The 15,159-nt window shown below is 43.4% G+C and overlaps 1 protein-coding gene and 1 pseudogene across 2 annotated transcripts in view; one reads left to right on the top strand and one right to left on the bottom strand.

The window, feature by feature from the left end:
• The window catches only part of DGKB (diacylglycerol kinase beta), a 1,940,047-nt gene that overhangs the window by 1,713,132 nt on the left and 211,756 nt on the right, over positions 1–15,159 (bottom strand). For both annotated transcript variants that reach the window (XM_085630814.1, XM_085630813.1), the window contains exon 2: positions 5,204–5,468. In XM_085630814.1, the coding sequence (XP_085486940.1) occupies positions 5,204–5,273 (70 nt within the window). In that variant the 5' untranslated portion in view covers positions 5,274–5,468. The remainder of the gene's footprint in view (positions 1–5,203; positions 5,469–15,159) is intronic.
• On the top strand, positions 527–2,332 carry LOC146789213 (18S ribosomal RNA; annotated as a pseudogene).

The following is a 15,159-nucleotide window of genomic DNA, read 5'->3' as shown; positions in this document are numbered from 1 at the left end:
GTCACCCCAGAAAGTCCCTTATAGGCCACACAGCATCCTCAGCATCCTTCAGCATCTTCAGCATCCGGTACCCTTTGCATCAGGACCGCTCTTTAGAACTCAATGGCAAGTTGTCATTATCAGTGGAACTGGACTGGAAACTGTTTCTTCTTGGAGGAAACTGCTCTTTAGGACTTTGACAGTCCAACCTGACCTGCTTCCTGCTGGAGTTGTTTACCCAAAGTGGATGGAAGTAACCGCATTCAACTCTGACAAACGTTTTCTTGAAAACGTTTTTAAGTGTTAAATGTGTTGAAATTTCCAATGCTTATTTGTGGATAAGTGAAAAGTTGTGATTTCCTGTTTCTTTAACTAATTACATCTCCAGAACCATCGGTGGATCTTTTTCATTTTTGTGGCTAAAAACTCCAAAACAAATAGTCTATTTTTATAAATTGCTGTCATACTTCTTGAGAGTCGTGTTTCTTGCTTTTCCATTTGTTTTGGTGCTGTTTAAATGCTTTACATTTGTTCCATTGCTGAAGCTTGACTGCTCAGAGCCACAGCTATCTAGGGTGGAGCTAAGGTTTAAAAGAAGAGCATGACTGGAACCAAGTTTTTTCTCCAGTGAGGGCGCACAACCACATCGTGTAATACACCACATTTCCTCACATTCGATAACTGTGGTAATTCAAGAGCTAATACATGCTGATGAACACTGATCTCCTCGGGTGCATCCATTTATCAGACCAAGACCAATCCAAATCGCTCAGCCACTTTGGTGACACTACATTACCATTGGCTAATCGCACATTCCCATGGCGGTGATGGTACATTCAGATGTATGCCATATTAACTTTGACGGTACTTTTTGTGCCTACCATGGTGACCACGGGTAATGGGGAATCTGAGCTCGATTCCAGAGAGGGACTCTAAGGAACAACTTTTATATGCAAGGAAGGCAGCAGGCACATAAATTACCTACTCACGACTCGGGGAGATGGTGGTGAAAAATAGCAATACAGGACTCCTTCAAAGCCCTCTAATTGGAATGAGTACACTCAAAATCCTTTAAAGAGGATCCATTGGAGGGCAAGTCTGGTGTCAGCCGCTGTGGTAATTCCATCTTCAATTGTATGTTAAAGTTGATGCTGTTAAAAATGTCATAGTTGGATCTTAAGCTCAAGCTGGGGGTCAACCACAAAGCGAACTACTGCCTGTCCCAGACCCTGCCTCTAGGTGCCCCTTGATGGTCTTAACTGAGTGTCCTGGTTGTCAGGAGCATTTACTTTGAAAAAATTAGAGTGTTCAAGGCAGGTTGTGCTCCTGAATAATTTAGCTATAAATAAATGACTAGGACTCTGGTTCTAGATTGTTGGCTTCCAGAATTAGAGCCATGATTAAAGGGGTTGGCCAGGGACATTCGCATTGAGGGATTGGCCAGAGGTATTTTCGTATTGTGCCACCAGATGTGAAATTATTGTACTAGCACAAGATAAACCAAAGCGAAAGTATTAGTTAATAATGGTTTAAATAAACAAGAGTGAAAGTTGGAGTTTCGAAGACGAGTAGAGACGATCATAGTTTTGACCATAAACAATGCCCATTAGTGATCCAGCAATGTTATTCCCATGACCCAATGGGCAAGTTCCAGTAAACCAATGTTTTGGGCTACAAGGGGAATTATGGTTGCAAAGCTGAAACTTAAAGGAAATTACGGAAGGGCACCACCAGGAGTGAAGCCTTCATCTACCTTTGATTCAACATGGGAAACCTCATCCTGCCTAGAGATGGAACAGTTTGACAGATTAATAGTTCTTTTTGGATTCTGTGGGTGGTGGTGTTTGGCCATTCTTAGTTGATGGAGCTATTTGTTGGGTCAATTCTGATAATGAACAAGAGTCCTCCGTGTTGACTAATTATACGACCAACAGCAGTCGGAGTTCAATTTATCAAAGGGACAAGTGGCGTTCAGCCACACAAGATCGAGCATTAATAGGTCGGTGATGCTCTTAAATGTCAGAAGCTGCACTTGTGCTACACTAAACAGATAAGCTTGTGTCTATCCTTCGTCAACAGGTAATCTGCTGAACCGTTTGTGATTGGGATTGCAATTCATCATGAACAAGGAATTCCCAGTAAGTGTTGGTCATAATCCAGCATTAATTAAGTCCCTCTCCTTTGTACACACTGCCCGACGCCACTACCCATTGGATGGTTCAGTGAGGTCCTGGACTCCATATTAGTTGGCAGCTGTTATGGAGGAGCATCGAGAAGATGATCAAACATAACTAGAAGAAGTAAAAATCATTGTAACAAGGTTTATAAAGGCAAACCTGTGGAAAGATCATTAATGAAAGAATGGCCATAGTGACTGACGATGCCAGGCCAAACCCTCGGCCACCTCCCAGATGGACCTCAAGGCACAGGGTATGCCCATCCCCTTGCACGCTCTGACCAGTGGAGCCATTGACTGCCAGGCGCACTTTGGACAGGAAAGGGAAAGAGTTGCATGAAGCAACAGAAAGGCCTCCCTTGATACAACTCAAGCTCACCCAGCAGGACCCAGCAGAAACCGAATCATAGTGGCTCCCCTGGGTCAGACCCCCCCAGAGGCACTGCCACCTGGGCCCTCCCATGCTTGATTTTGTACCTCCCAGAATTCAAGCAACTGAGGAGTGGCCTATCTTGGGCAGCAGGGCAGCCTTAATTAGAAGGAGCATGGCCATGAGGGAACCCGAGTTCCTCTTTGCAGAGATGCAAACTGTTTTCATAGATGGGAGGGTGGGAAATGCACTGCAGATAGCCTGTCAGGCACAACTAGCTCCTGGGACAGTGGTGGTTGGTAAGTTTGATTGGGGTGGTACACTTGTCAAACGATAACACAAGCGTCCTGTGGGGAGCTCAGGCAGGACACAAATCTACTTCTGAGCAAATGGCAAAAGCACGCTTGTTCTTGAACATGAGCTAGGTTTATACTATTGTGAAACAGGTTAGTTTTACCCTACTCATGATGTGTTGTTGCATCAGTAATCCTGTTGAGCACAAGAGGTACCTGAGGTTCAGACATTTAGGGGCATATTCACTATTATTTTACTCAACTCAGCAAGGAAGCCAGTTTCACTGCACTGTGTGAAAGAGAGAGAGCGGGAATGCTCCATATTTACATAAATATGCAGCATTTCTGCTCTTTCCTTGTGCTGGTGCACTGTGTGTTAATTAGCACCAACTCAGGCACCCTTGCAACATATTGCAAGGTTATCCGATTTACAGGTAGGATAGTTTTAATGCAGTAAGGGACACCTTTTTACACAAAAACGATCCTTGAAGACATATTCTGCTTTCTATGTGTGCTAAAAAATGCAGAACACATGGAAAGAGGAAGCAAATAGGACAAATAAAGATGTTTCTCCTCTCTATGCATCTCTTGGGTAGGCGCACAATTATGGCACAAACCCAAGTTTACAAGCCTTTGTAAATCTGGGTTTGCCTCAAGATACATTGGTGAATACATGGAAGCATCCATTCTCCCCCCATGCAATGCCAGCAAACTGCACTATGCACTGCATTATTTTGTATTTAGTAAATGAAGCAAAGACATGCAACATGGCTGTGCATGGGTTAGTAAATGCGCAAAATTATTTTGCATTGGGATGCAACCCCCATGTAAAATAATGGCAAATTCGTGCCTTGGTGTATGTGCTTGGCTTATTGGCGTAGGAGCCAATGGGGTGAAGCTACCATCTGTGGAGTCATGACTGAACGCTTTTATGACAAAATATCCCCTAAACTATGAGAATTCTGCTGAGCCTCAGTTGGCCTGAGATAGCGCAGAGCCTTTCGGTGGGGGACCAGAGTGCTGATGGAATAGCGCTGCATCCATTGTCCTTAGGCACCACATGTTCATGGGGCACCTGGTGCTCAATCATTCATAGATGACCTGAGTCAGGGTTTTGCAATAAGCAGAGCAGTTACCTCGCTGTGACATATTCAAAGTCATCCACAGAGGCAGCATTTTGTGCTGGGTTCTTTCTGCCACAAGCTATCGATAGGGACTGGGTGAGCACCTGTGGTACACCACCTACACCAAATGCTGTGCCGCATGGAGGCCTCCCCATTCCATCCTGCACTTCTGGGTGAAGGGATGAGGGCACAATTCCTTCAGATCAGCAGGATTACCAGCTGGCCACAACAGGCACCAGGGGAGTCACCTGGAGGCAAGAAGCCCAGTAGGTAGCTCAAGGAAGGAGCCTCCTGAGTGTTTGCATCATTGTCAGTTGCTGCCGGTCTGGGACATCAGGTCGCCAGGCTGGCCGACCAGGTGACCAGATGGAGGCTAGCCAAAAAGAAGACCAGTTGGCACTTAGATGACCAAGATAAGTGGAGTGCCAGCTGGAGCACCTAACTTTGGTGTGTGTCTCCCCAACTCTCTGGTTTCTGTAAGCCCCCACTTAGTGAAGGCATAGTAGTCAAGAAAACACAACTTCCAAGCAGACATAAGGGGAGAGGGCAGTTGGCTGCGGGTGTGGGGGGCTCAACCTCCTTGGCTCCCCAAGCTCAGGAACCAGGAAGATAGACAGCACTGATCCAGGGCACCCTTAGCCATTGGATTGGAGTGACAGTCCCTATCCAGGACATTGAGACTGTAGACTGGGGAGGTCTATTGTGTCCCTCTGGGATGTGGCCTGGAGACGGGTACCCATGTAGAGGTCCAGCCACCTGGCAGATCCCCAGGCTGGGTGATGTCATATTGGGGAGAAGTATGGGGTTCCTGCAGGCTAAACAGTCCCCATCGTCCCACTGAAAGGTAGGCAAAGCCTTGGCATTTGACTGGAAGAACCAGTTGCATCTATCGAGGCTCCGGGCACTGGGCAGGGCCACCTTCCATACCCAGGGCAGCGTGGCTTGCGACAGAAGAGAGGATTTTGGGGCTCCTGTGGACTGAACAGCTCCCATAATTCCCTGGGAGATAGTTTGCGAAACATATAAATCTTGAGTGGAGGCTTGGTATAGAAAATGAAATACGAAAATATGTGGATACTTCCCATTGGGAAAAATAAATACATCGATGCAAAAAAGCTATGACTCAGCTCACAATCAATACAATATAAAAAGTGTAATCAGAAAATATAAAAATAGACTGTGCATGTTTAATATCACAAATTCACAAGTTAGATTTTGATCTGGCAGTGCATTTTATGTTTTAAAGCCGCATTGTACTTACATTCTGCATACTTCTGAAGCTGTGAGAACTCTGCAGGGCTCAGATTGACCCAGTTCTCGTGATTGGTCATAATGGCCCTGGATTTCCTTTTAACAGATAGAATGAATGTGGCGTATGACTCCAGTGGTAATTGAATTATTGCACTTCCGAGGCTCCAAGTATTTCGACGGTCTGTGTTCAAAATGACTTTATTATCTGGGGGATGATATCATTATTTTCCTCATCTTTGATGAATGGCGCTTTTTCATGATACAATTCAAAAAGTCTGAAAAAAGACAAAGTAGGACAACTTAATTATTTTCCTTGAGAATACACACATTTTGAAACATCTGTACATAAACTGTCTATTTGATGTTGTTCCTTTTGTGATTATATTTTTTGCTGAGTTTTTGCATAACACAAATGAAGATGTTAATCATAATATGCATGGATGAAGTCCCACCTGGCATAATAGTTGACTGGGTGCACCAAAAGTCATCCAGATGTCTATTATAATGAAATTAGCGATGGGGGTTTACATAGGGATTGCAGACTAAATTTCAGTGGTATTGAAAGGTTCTCCAATTTCTGCAGAACTTGTAGAATATTCTCCATGTTAGGGAAGCTATTGTGGAAAAAATGTCACTAATGAGTTCTCAAGACGTATCACTAACTCCAGAAATTGGATGAACGTTCCATTGTCACCCAACACTAGTTCCGTGATGCAGCATTCAGAGTGCAAGATCCCCCCATCCTTTAGCAAGGAGATCATCTGAGGTTGTTCATCAAAAGAAGGCACCACTCTCTGCCCAGTAGATATATTTGAGCACAAGACAGGAGGCCCTGCCCTCGTTTATGTTTCTAATCTTGCTAGTCCTTTATTATCAGACAAAATAGCAGGCTGAATAGAAGTAGACACAGGGTTGTCATTGAATGTTCTCAAGTTTTTATGACTATCTTCCTCATAATCTTCTCCAAGAGCCTTTGACATAGCCTACCATTGTGAATGCCCCTCCATCAACCTAACCATATATAGGTGCAGGCTATATAAAAATATAAATTCTACACGGAGAGCCCTAACACGGAATAAAGTTAAGACACAAAAGAAAATTAAAGAATAGGAATGAAAAATAATGCATCGTGGCAAAAACACATAGGGTATTCAATACAATCTTGAGAATAAACTGTTCATCCCAACCTCATTTGAAAACAGTGAGCCGTGAAGTTCAAACTGGACTGCAGTGAAGGCTTGCTACCCTCAGCAGACTCCCCCATTCAACCGAGCTGCATGAGCGACTCGGACTATGAGAGGGCATGCCAATTAGTGGCAGAAAAATAATGGGGAAAGGAGGCATTTATATGGAAACACACAAACGTATGAGAATGTTGGACTTTCTTCGGGGTCATCCTCAAGCTTTTGCCTTCAGCCTTCTGATTTTTTTTTGTTAGCTTTTAGTACTCTGTGCACTTTTACCACTGCTAATCAGTGCTAAAATGCTTGTGCTCTCTCCTTAAAACATGGTAAAATTGGCTTACACCCAGTTGGCACATTTAATTTACTTTTAAGTCCTTGATAAAATAGCACTACATGTACCCAGGGTCTGTAAATGTAATGCTACTAGTGGGCCTGCAGCACTGATTGTACCACCCACTTAAGTAGGTTTTTAAAAGTCTCAGGCCCACCATTGCAGCCTGAGTGTGCAATTCTAAACTGCCAATTTCACTTGGCAAAATAACCCCTTGCCAGGCTTTAAAATCCCCTTTTAGTACATAGAAGTCGCCCTCCAAGGTATTCCCTAGGTAGCCCATAGGGTAGGGTGGTTTGTAATTAAAAAGTTGGACAGGTACTTTTGAGTTTCACATGTCTGGTAGTGTCCTTGTAGTGAAAAAATCCAGAATTCATTTTTCACTACTGCAACACCTACCTCTTCCACTTATAACATTGGGTTGCTTTATTACATTTAAAACATGACAACATTTGATTGGGAAGAGGTACCATTTCATATTTGGTGTCTGAGAAATTGTGTAATTAGGAATCCTCTTTAATGGTAAAGTCAGATATTAAGTTACCATTTTGAAACTGCCACTTTTACAAAGTTGATATTTTTCTGCCCTAACTATTTGTTACCTGCAGCCTCTTCCTGGGTTATACGAGTGTGTGTAGTTGGTAGTTGGACTTTGTTTATTCCTACTTAACAGCCACACAATAGAGGGGTTAGGTGTGCCTGATAGGCACAGAATGGGGGCGAAGCTGGGCAGAGCTCCACTTGCAACTGAAAAGGCTGTAGCCTTCCTTCAGACAAGGGACTTGCCACTACTGCACTGTTTATGAAGCCTGTTAGGAGCCAGGGAAGGGGAGTCAGGAAACATGCAGGACTTCAAAGGGAATTGTCTAGAAACTTCTACTTTAAAGGAGGCACCAGGTATACAAATAAGACCCTCAAACCCACTTTTCAGTACACCTCTGGACCTATGGAAGACTCATATGCATCAATAAGGATTGCTACTCTGGTGCCACACTACCCTCTTGCCCTAGGGTGGTCTTCCCATAAACATTTTGCCTCTCTTCTTCCAATTTGCTGAACCTATTTTTGTTGAGCCTAGGCCTCTGCGCACTTTACCACTGCTAACCAGTACTAAAGTGCATATAATCAGTACCCTAAACATGGTTAAGTTGGCTTATACCCAAATCGCATATTTACTGTATCTGTAAGTGCGTTGTAGAGTGGTATACTATATACCCAGGGCCTGTAAATAAAATGTTACTAGTGGCCCTGCAGCACTTATTGTGCCTTGCCATTGTAGTCTAAAAGCAGTATTAAACTGCCATCTCAACTTTGCATTTTAACCCCTTTGCCAAGCCTTAATCTCCATTTGCATTACATATCAGTCAACGCTATGGTAGGCCCTGGGTACCGAATAGGCAGGATACTGTGCAATTAAAAGATTGGACATAAACTTATAAGGATTACATGCCCTTGTAGTGAAAAACTCTTACATTCATTTTTCACTATTCTGAGGCCTACTCTTCTCGTAGGATAACATTGGGGATTCCTTATTTCATTTAGTAAGCTGTAAGTTCCAGTTGGGAGCAGGTAGCCATATCATGTTTGGTGTTTTTCGAATTGTAATGAAAAGCCATATTTATTGGTAAAGTTGAGTTTTTTATTACAATTTTAAACTTTTGGATATGTAGCCTGCCAGGGTGAAACTGACAGACTTTGTGAATTCCTACTAGACAGTAATGGAATAGAAGATTTAGGTATGTCTGAATAGGTTAACTGCTGGCAGTATGAGCACAGCTCCACTTGCAACAGGATAGGGAGTTCTCTGCCTTCACACAAGAGACCTATGACCTCCTCATTGTCACTGCAGCAAGGTTAGAGCCAGGGCAGGGTGTCAGGAAATTTCATGCATTTCAAAGCCACTGTCTAAAAGTTTCTCTGAACTTTCAGATCCAGGGCTCCAGAGTATAAAGGTAAGCCCTCAAACATAAACACTTCAGTACACTTCTGAGCCTGTGGATACTCTTACTGGAAGAAGCACCGCCCTGCTATTGAAATGACTGCCACTCTGCTGGACTGTGAACATGCTGCTGGCTTGCTGATTTTCTGCCTTTCTGCCCTGCTGCCCTCTTGCCTGGAGATGAAGAACTGTACTTTTAACTTGAAACCAGGACTACCATAGTGACTTCAAAGGGCTGATTTTCTGCCCTACTGAGCTGAGCCTCAGGGACTCAGAAGTCTCCTTTCATCTTGGACCCACACCTGATTGAGTTCTGACCCACCACGCTGCGCCCCACCAGTCCTGGACCCTAGGAATCAGTGCTGAATGTGACCAGAAAGCCAAAACTTAAAAGAGGGAACTTATAAATGTTTTTGCTATAAAAATGTTCAGAGAACCAGTAGGAGACCAGGACCAACCTATTTGACTATCCACCCGAGGTGCATGGCTGGTGGATTGACTTTGCTGCTTCTCCAGCTATGTTCTTTTCTTCAGCAGTAAATCCTTTACAGTGGTCCCGCACCAAAAGGGCATCCAGCCTCGTGGAATTGACTTCGGCTACAGCCCTATGCCTTGTCCCACTGGAGAGACTAAGTTTAAACTTAGAAAACTTCACAGCGGCTTCGACCCAAGTCTATCCAATGACTATTCTCCCTCTTCAGAAACTTCCTGCAGCCTTGACCCACTGAACGTTACCTTCTCAGAACAAATGTTTGCAGAACTGTTTCCAAAGGTAAGCTCAGACCAGTATCTTGTATCTGAACAATGCTCCATTGAGGTTGGCCATAGTTTTCCACTTTGACGTGGTCTTGCACAAATAGATGTCCACGGTTGGTGCTTTGATCTTTTAAGCATTAGTCTTTACTAAAAACATTAAAAATGTGTAACTCTGGCTCTACTGATTGGATTTTTCTTGTTTGAGTGTAATAATTAATCAACATTCACTCAATTTTTCTAAATTGGCTTGGGATTTTTCTTGTAGAGTGTTTTTCACATCGTTATGTTATGTTATGTTAAATTAATTTTATAATGCGTGCAGCTACCCAAAAAGGGTTTCCCAGCGCAAACCTGGAGGAACCAAAGAAATACAATGTTACTGCTTGCGTGCTGCATAAACACTTTACGCATTGTCTCTAAGTTAAGCCTGACTGCCTTATGTGCCAAGCTACCTAGGGTTAAGCACAGGTTAATTTAGTGACTTTTTGTGGTTCCCTTGCAAGTGATAGTGGCTGCTGCTTGATCAGGGCTACCACCCCAGTTAACAAACAACCCAGTTTCTCACAGACTGGACCTCCATTTTGTATGCAGGACCACCAGAGTGACTCCAATGGCTAGTTGGCTGGGCTTCTGAGCATGTACTCAGGGATAGAAAATACTCCAACCATCTTGAACCCAACACCTGGACTCTGCCTGCTGCTGTGAGCCTTGCCTGCCAAGTGGTGCCTCCTCAGACCTCGACCTTTGGAAGTGAGTATGAAGGTGCTATGCCAGCCCAGCTGTGGTCTCTTGGGCAGACCCGATGATATGCAACACATCACCTCGCAGCCTCGCAACCGAACTACTGCCGCACGATGTTTCCCCAATGGAGGACCTTGCATCGCAGCCTGCATCTCATCGGACCTGCAGCTGTGCGACGCATCCCTGATGCAGGACTTCACATCTCAACCTTCCGTCAACAGCATCTTCAATGACGATGCTGGACCTTGCATCGCAAGCCTCATCGATTACTCCACTGGAACAGCCACTGCACGATGCACGCACAACATAGGAACTCGCATCTATGCCCACAGCTTATCGGAGCTGCAACTGCATGACTTATCATCGACACAGGAACTCACAAGGCTCTGAAACCGGAATTTAAGGTACTTCGTTCAGTGGGCCTAACTTGGTCCCTGTATCGGGTCCACACGGTCCACACTCCATCTCAGTCAGTGTGAACTTGTGCCTTTGTTTTGGTCTGGCACAACCAGATTATCACAGTTGGCGCTTTGCGCTTCTAAGCGTTGTTTTCCCTCAAAACTTTAATTTGCATATCTCCGGTTCTACTGATTGGATTTTTTTTGGTTTGCTCTCAAATATTTTAATACCCTTTACTTTATGTCTCTAAATTAGTGTGGGAATTCTCTTGTGTTGTGTTTTCACTTTATTGCTGTTTGACATGCTGCATAAATACTTTACACATTGCCCCTAAATTAAGTCTGACTACTTTGTTAAGAGCTACCAGAGTGTTAAGCCCAGGTTAATTTAGGGTTTGCTTATGTTTCACCCTGACAAGAATTATGATTGCTGCTTGAGTAGGGTTTTATCCCCTCAACCAGTAACTCAATTCACATCAGTTTTGCAAATATTAAAAGACCCAGCAGTAACAGGGATAAATCACCACAGAGATCATTGAAAGGAATCCAGTACACTTACATTTGGCATCATATCAGAAAACACATAGATGAGAGTAATATGAAACATAGTATTTATCTGTTATCGAGCATCAATAGAATGTCACAACTAAGGGGGATTCTGACGTAGACTCGGTTGATTCCTATTCATTTGATTGTTTTCCACCCAAAGCTTGATGGGAACTGTGTGGCTCTGTTAAAGGAGTGCCAAGATTAGAAGCAAAGTTCCTTTGTGCCTTTACTAAAATCTGGACTTTCCTTCATTATTAATTGGAATAATCTGACATTTCCTTTAGTGATTGAGTGAACGTGTGGGCTAAAATGGCTGTGCAGGCTAAAAAATTGCTCAAGGCTAAAGATGACTTCATAAATTACTTTTCAAACCAGACAGGGGAGAATATTTCATGTAACTTGTCTCATTATACCCTAAGTCTTTCTAAATGAACCTATTAGAATTTGATTTGTTGCCTCATACAGTAAACAGTAGGCCTATCAGCAGTGCTTCAAATGGAACTAATGTACCCTCCACGGATGAATGTAATCATATTACAATGTGGTTGTAGCACATTTATACAATGACAGATCATTTAAACCCATACCCTTTTATGCATGGCAAGTGCATATATTTATTATAAAAATGAATGTGCACTCCTGCTAAGAATACCTAATCCTACTAACAGGTTGTCTTGATATGCAGCCAAATTGAGAGGCCTATCCTTTGTCAGGTGACGTGCCCAGTGCAAATTAGGGGATCTCCAGTTTCAGTACTGCATCTCACATTACAGGACCTGCAACAAAACAATCTTTCCTCCCAGAAGAATCTGAGACTGTAAACAACTAGGGGACATTTGGTCTAAGGCAGGGAACTTGAAGAAAGACATAATTGGTCCCACCCTATGGGGTACAATCAAAGACTCCATCCTGATACCAAAGTGTTTCAAGATCCCCTAAAAAAGGAGGCTAATGAGTCCTCTACGACGGATCAAGGCTGCTTGTGTATGGCTGCAATACCTGCATGTTCACCACTACAATAAAATATACTTTTCTGTTGTGTTTGGTTTTCCCAAAGCACCCAGATTCAACACTGAGATGATTGCTGTGCTACTATCAGTTTAAATTCTCAAATGCAGAGTTGAGCTATTCTCTTTCAGAGCAAACCCACATTTTGCAATCCACATAGAACTTAAAACAGTTTGGTAGGTTGTGGTTGTCTTTTGATTGTTTACAATACCTTGAGGTGCTTCTTAGACCTTAAAACAGAGTTTTTTTAGGTTGTTTTGTCTTTTAACTGTTTACAATCTCTTTAGAGCAAGGGTGGTCCCATGTGCCTTCAAAGAGGCAGTGCTTGTCCCATTGCAAAAGAAAGCTGGAGTAGATCCCAGCCTAATGAGCAATTATAGACCAATTTCGCTCCTCCCATATCCGGCGAAGATAATGGAGGCGCATGTTGCAAAACTCCTTTGTGCTTTCATTGAAGAAACGAATTTCCTGGACTTCCATCAGGCAGGCTTCAGACCATCACACTCCACTGAATCAGTTATCTTGAGTGTAGTGGACGACCTGAAAGCGGGTGCAGACAGGGGGTGCACACAGGCCCTGGTTTTACTAGACCTATCCACTGCATTCAACACCGTGGATCACACCATATTAGCAGACAGAATGGAAGCGGCGGGACTGAGGGTTAAGGCGCTGGACTGGATGCTCTCACTTTAAGAGGAACGCACCCAGTCTGTTAGACTGGCACCCTTCAAATCAGCTTGGGTCAATACCACATGTGGTGTACCGCAAGGTTCATCTCTCTCACCACATCTGTTTAACATCTATATTTGTCCCGTGATTCATGCTCTTCAAACCAGGGGGGTGAAGGTATATAATTATGCTGACGACATGAGGCAGATTTTCCAAATTGACGTGACGGAGGAATCTAAGGATTTCTTCCAACATACTATGCTATTCATCAAAAATTGGATGAGTCATAACTATCGCAAATTAAACTTGGATAAAACTGAGATAGTCATCTCCAATAACAGACTCGATCAGTGGACGCCGGCACATTGGCCAGCTGCATTGGGTACCCCACCAACCCCTAAAAATTTGGTTACAAGTCTGGGGATTAAAATAGATGCCAAGCTATCCATGCATGAACAGATCAGCCTGGTTACCTTCTCTTGCGTTTACCATCTGAGGACCTTTAAGAAAATCTGCATTTTTTTTTACCAGGGAAGCAAGCATGTTTATCATGCTTGCCCTGATCATGTCCAGGTTGGATTATGCCAACGCCCTATATTTAGGGCTCCCTGCTAATCAGACTCATAGGCTTCAGCTGATTCAAAATCAAGCAGCCAGGCTGGCCTTTCAGCAACCAAGATACTGCCACACCAAACTACTTCTGAAGCAGTTACACTGACTTCCGGTGACTCAGCGGTCCATGTTTAAGACAGGCTGTATGGTCTTCAATGCACTCTACGAAAAGGGACCTACATTCATATCTGCAAAGATCTCTAGGTATTTACCTAAACTGAATCTTAGATCTGCCACAATGTTTATGCTCACTATTCCAAGATTTAAGGGCAAGAGAAGGGCGGCTCAAGCTTCTCTGTTCTTGGCCCTACACTGTGGAATTCCTTGCCGATAGACATCAGACTAACATCTGAGTACACCAAATTCAGAAAAAAACTGAAAACATGGTTGTCCACTCTAGCCTACTGTTAGTATCCTTAGGAAGTTTCTCCCTCCCCTCATAGCGCCAAGAGACCTTTTGGTATACGTGCGCTTAACAAATTCCCTAAACATAAACATAAACATACAATAACTTGAGGTGCTTCTTAAAATTGCAATATTGGAATCCGTGAATCAAATACGTTTAATTTGTCTAAAGATCTATAAATATTTGTTGAAGACAAGGGTGCATAAAATATATGGATCTTGATGACCATGGATCACTATTCAGAAAATATCCTCACCCTTTTGCAAAGTTGCATATGCAAAGTGAGAGACAAATGATGTGAAGGAGAAATATTTGCATTTATTAGAATATAATTTGCCTACATGCTGCTGTCACCCTACTGACCTATCTGAAGTTTTGCTATGAGAATCCCCTATATCTAACCCTCATGCTCCTAAGGGCAGGGTATCAAATCAGCGTGAAGGTTGCTCTTGACTGAGGTATATGTTGATGCAATGCATGAGACTATCAGTGCTCTTTTAACCCTGAGGACTGTGTCCAATATTTGAAGGATGAATGGTTAATGAGCAGGCAGTGATGCATGTGTTCTTGGCCTTTAATCATGCCTGAATCTTGGACTTCAGCGCTCATGCTAGCTGCTGCGGAATACGATTGTCCAAGAGGATAGGCCAATGATTCATTGTCCAGGCCCAAGCAATGGCATGTCATTGTGATTCATATCGACAGGCTGGGAACAATCTGCCTATCACTGTCCCTTGTCCATTGTTAGAAGAGACACTCAACCAGCCTTTGCTGAGGTTACTTACTTACTTGATTCACCGATTCACCCCTCCCTTAAGGTTTTACTTGCTTCCTATGACAGGAAGATCCACATTTTCTAGCTGCGCATTGGGATGACCCCATGTCTTCCAGTAAAAACTGCAATTGCCCAGGCACCCATGAACATAAACTTTCTCTGCTGTGATTAGCTATGGAGCCCCAACAGAGTCTCTTGGATGTGGTGATTGTCAGTGATGAGTCTCCCTCTGCTGTATCCACTTTTTTAGGCAAGGTGGCCTTTAAGCCTGTCTCAGAGTCACCATGCTTGTGTTCGCCACTGGTTGGTGGCATGTTTCTGAGTGTTGCAGGATGCCGAGTGAGGTGTTCCAATGAACTGCAATAGATGCATTGGCCTTTGAGACTTGCTAAACTGCTCTTGCTGTACAGAGTAATTGATGAGTGATGGATGGTGTTTTTCTTCCCATGAGGCTCTCACCCTGCCATGATGGTGTGTATCATAATCAGAAAGTAGTTCACTGTTTTTTGCTGACTGAGGCAGTAAAAGTGAAGTCTTCTTGTCCGGATCCACTGTGGTGGTAAATTTACACTAACTGTAGACGCTGACGAGTGTTAAC

The sequence above is a fragment of the Triturus cristatus genome, chromosome 10 (genome assembly GCF_964204655.1).
Source record: "Triturus cristatus chromosome 10, aTriCri1.1, whole genome shotgun sequence".
Taxonomy (NCBI): Eukaryota; Metazoa; Chordata; class Amphibia; order Caudata; family Salamandridae; genus Triturus; species Triturus cristatus.
The sequence above is the reverse complement of the archived record's forward strand: the minus strand, read 5'-3'. Positions and strand labels throughout refer to the sequence as shown.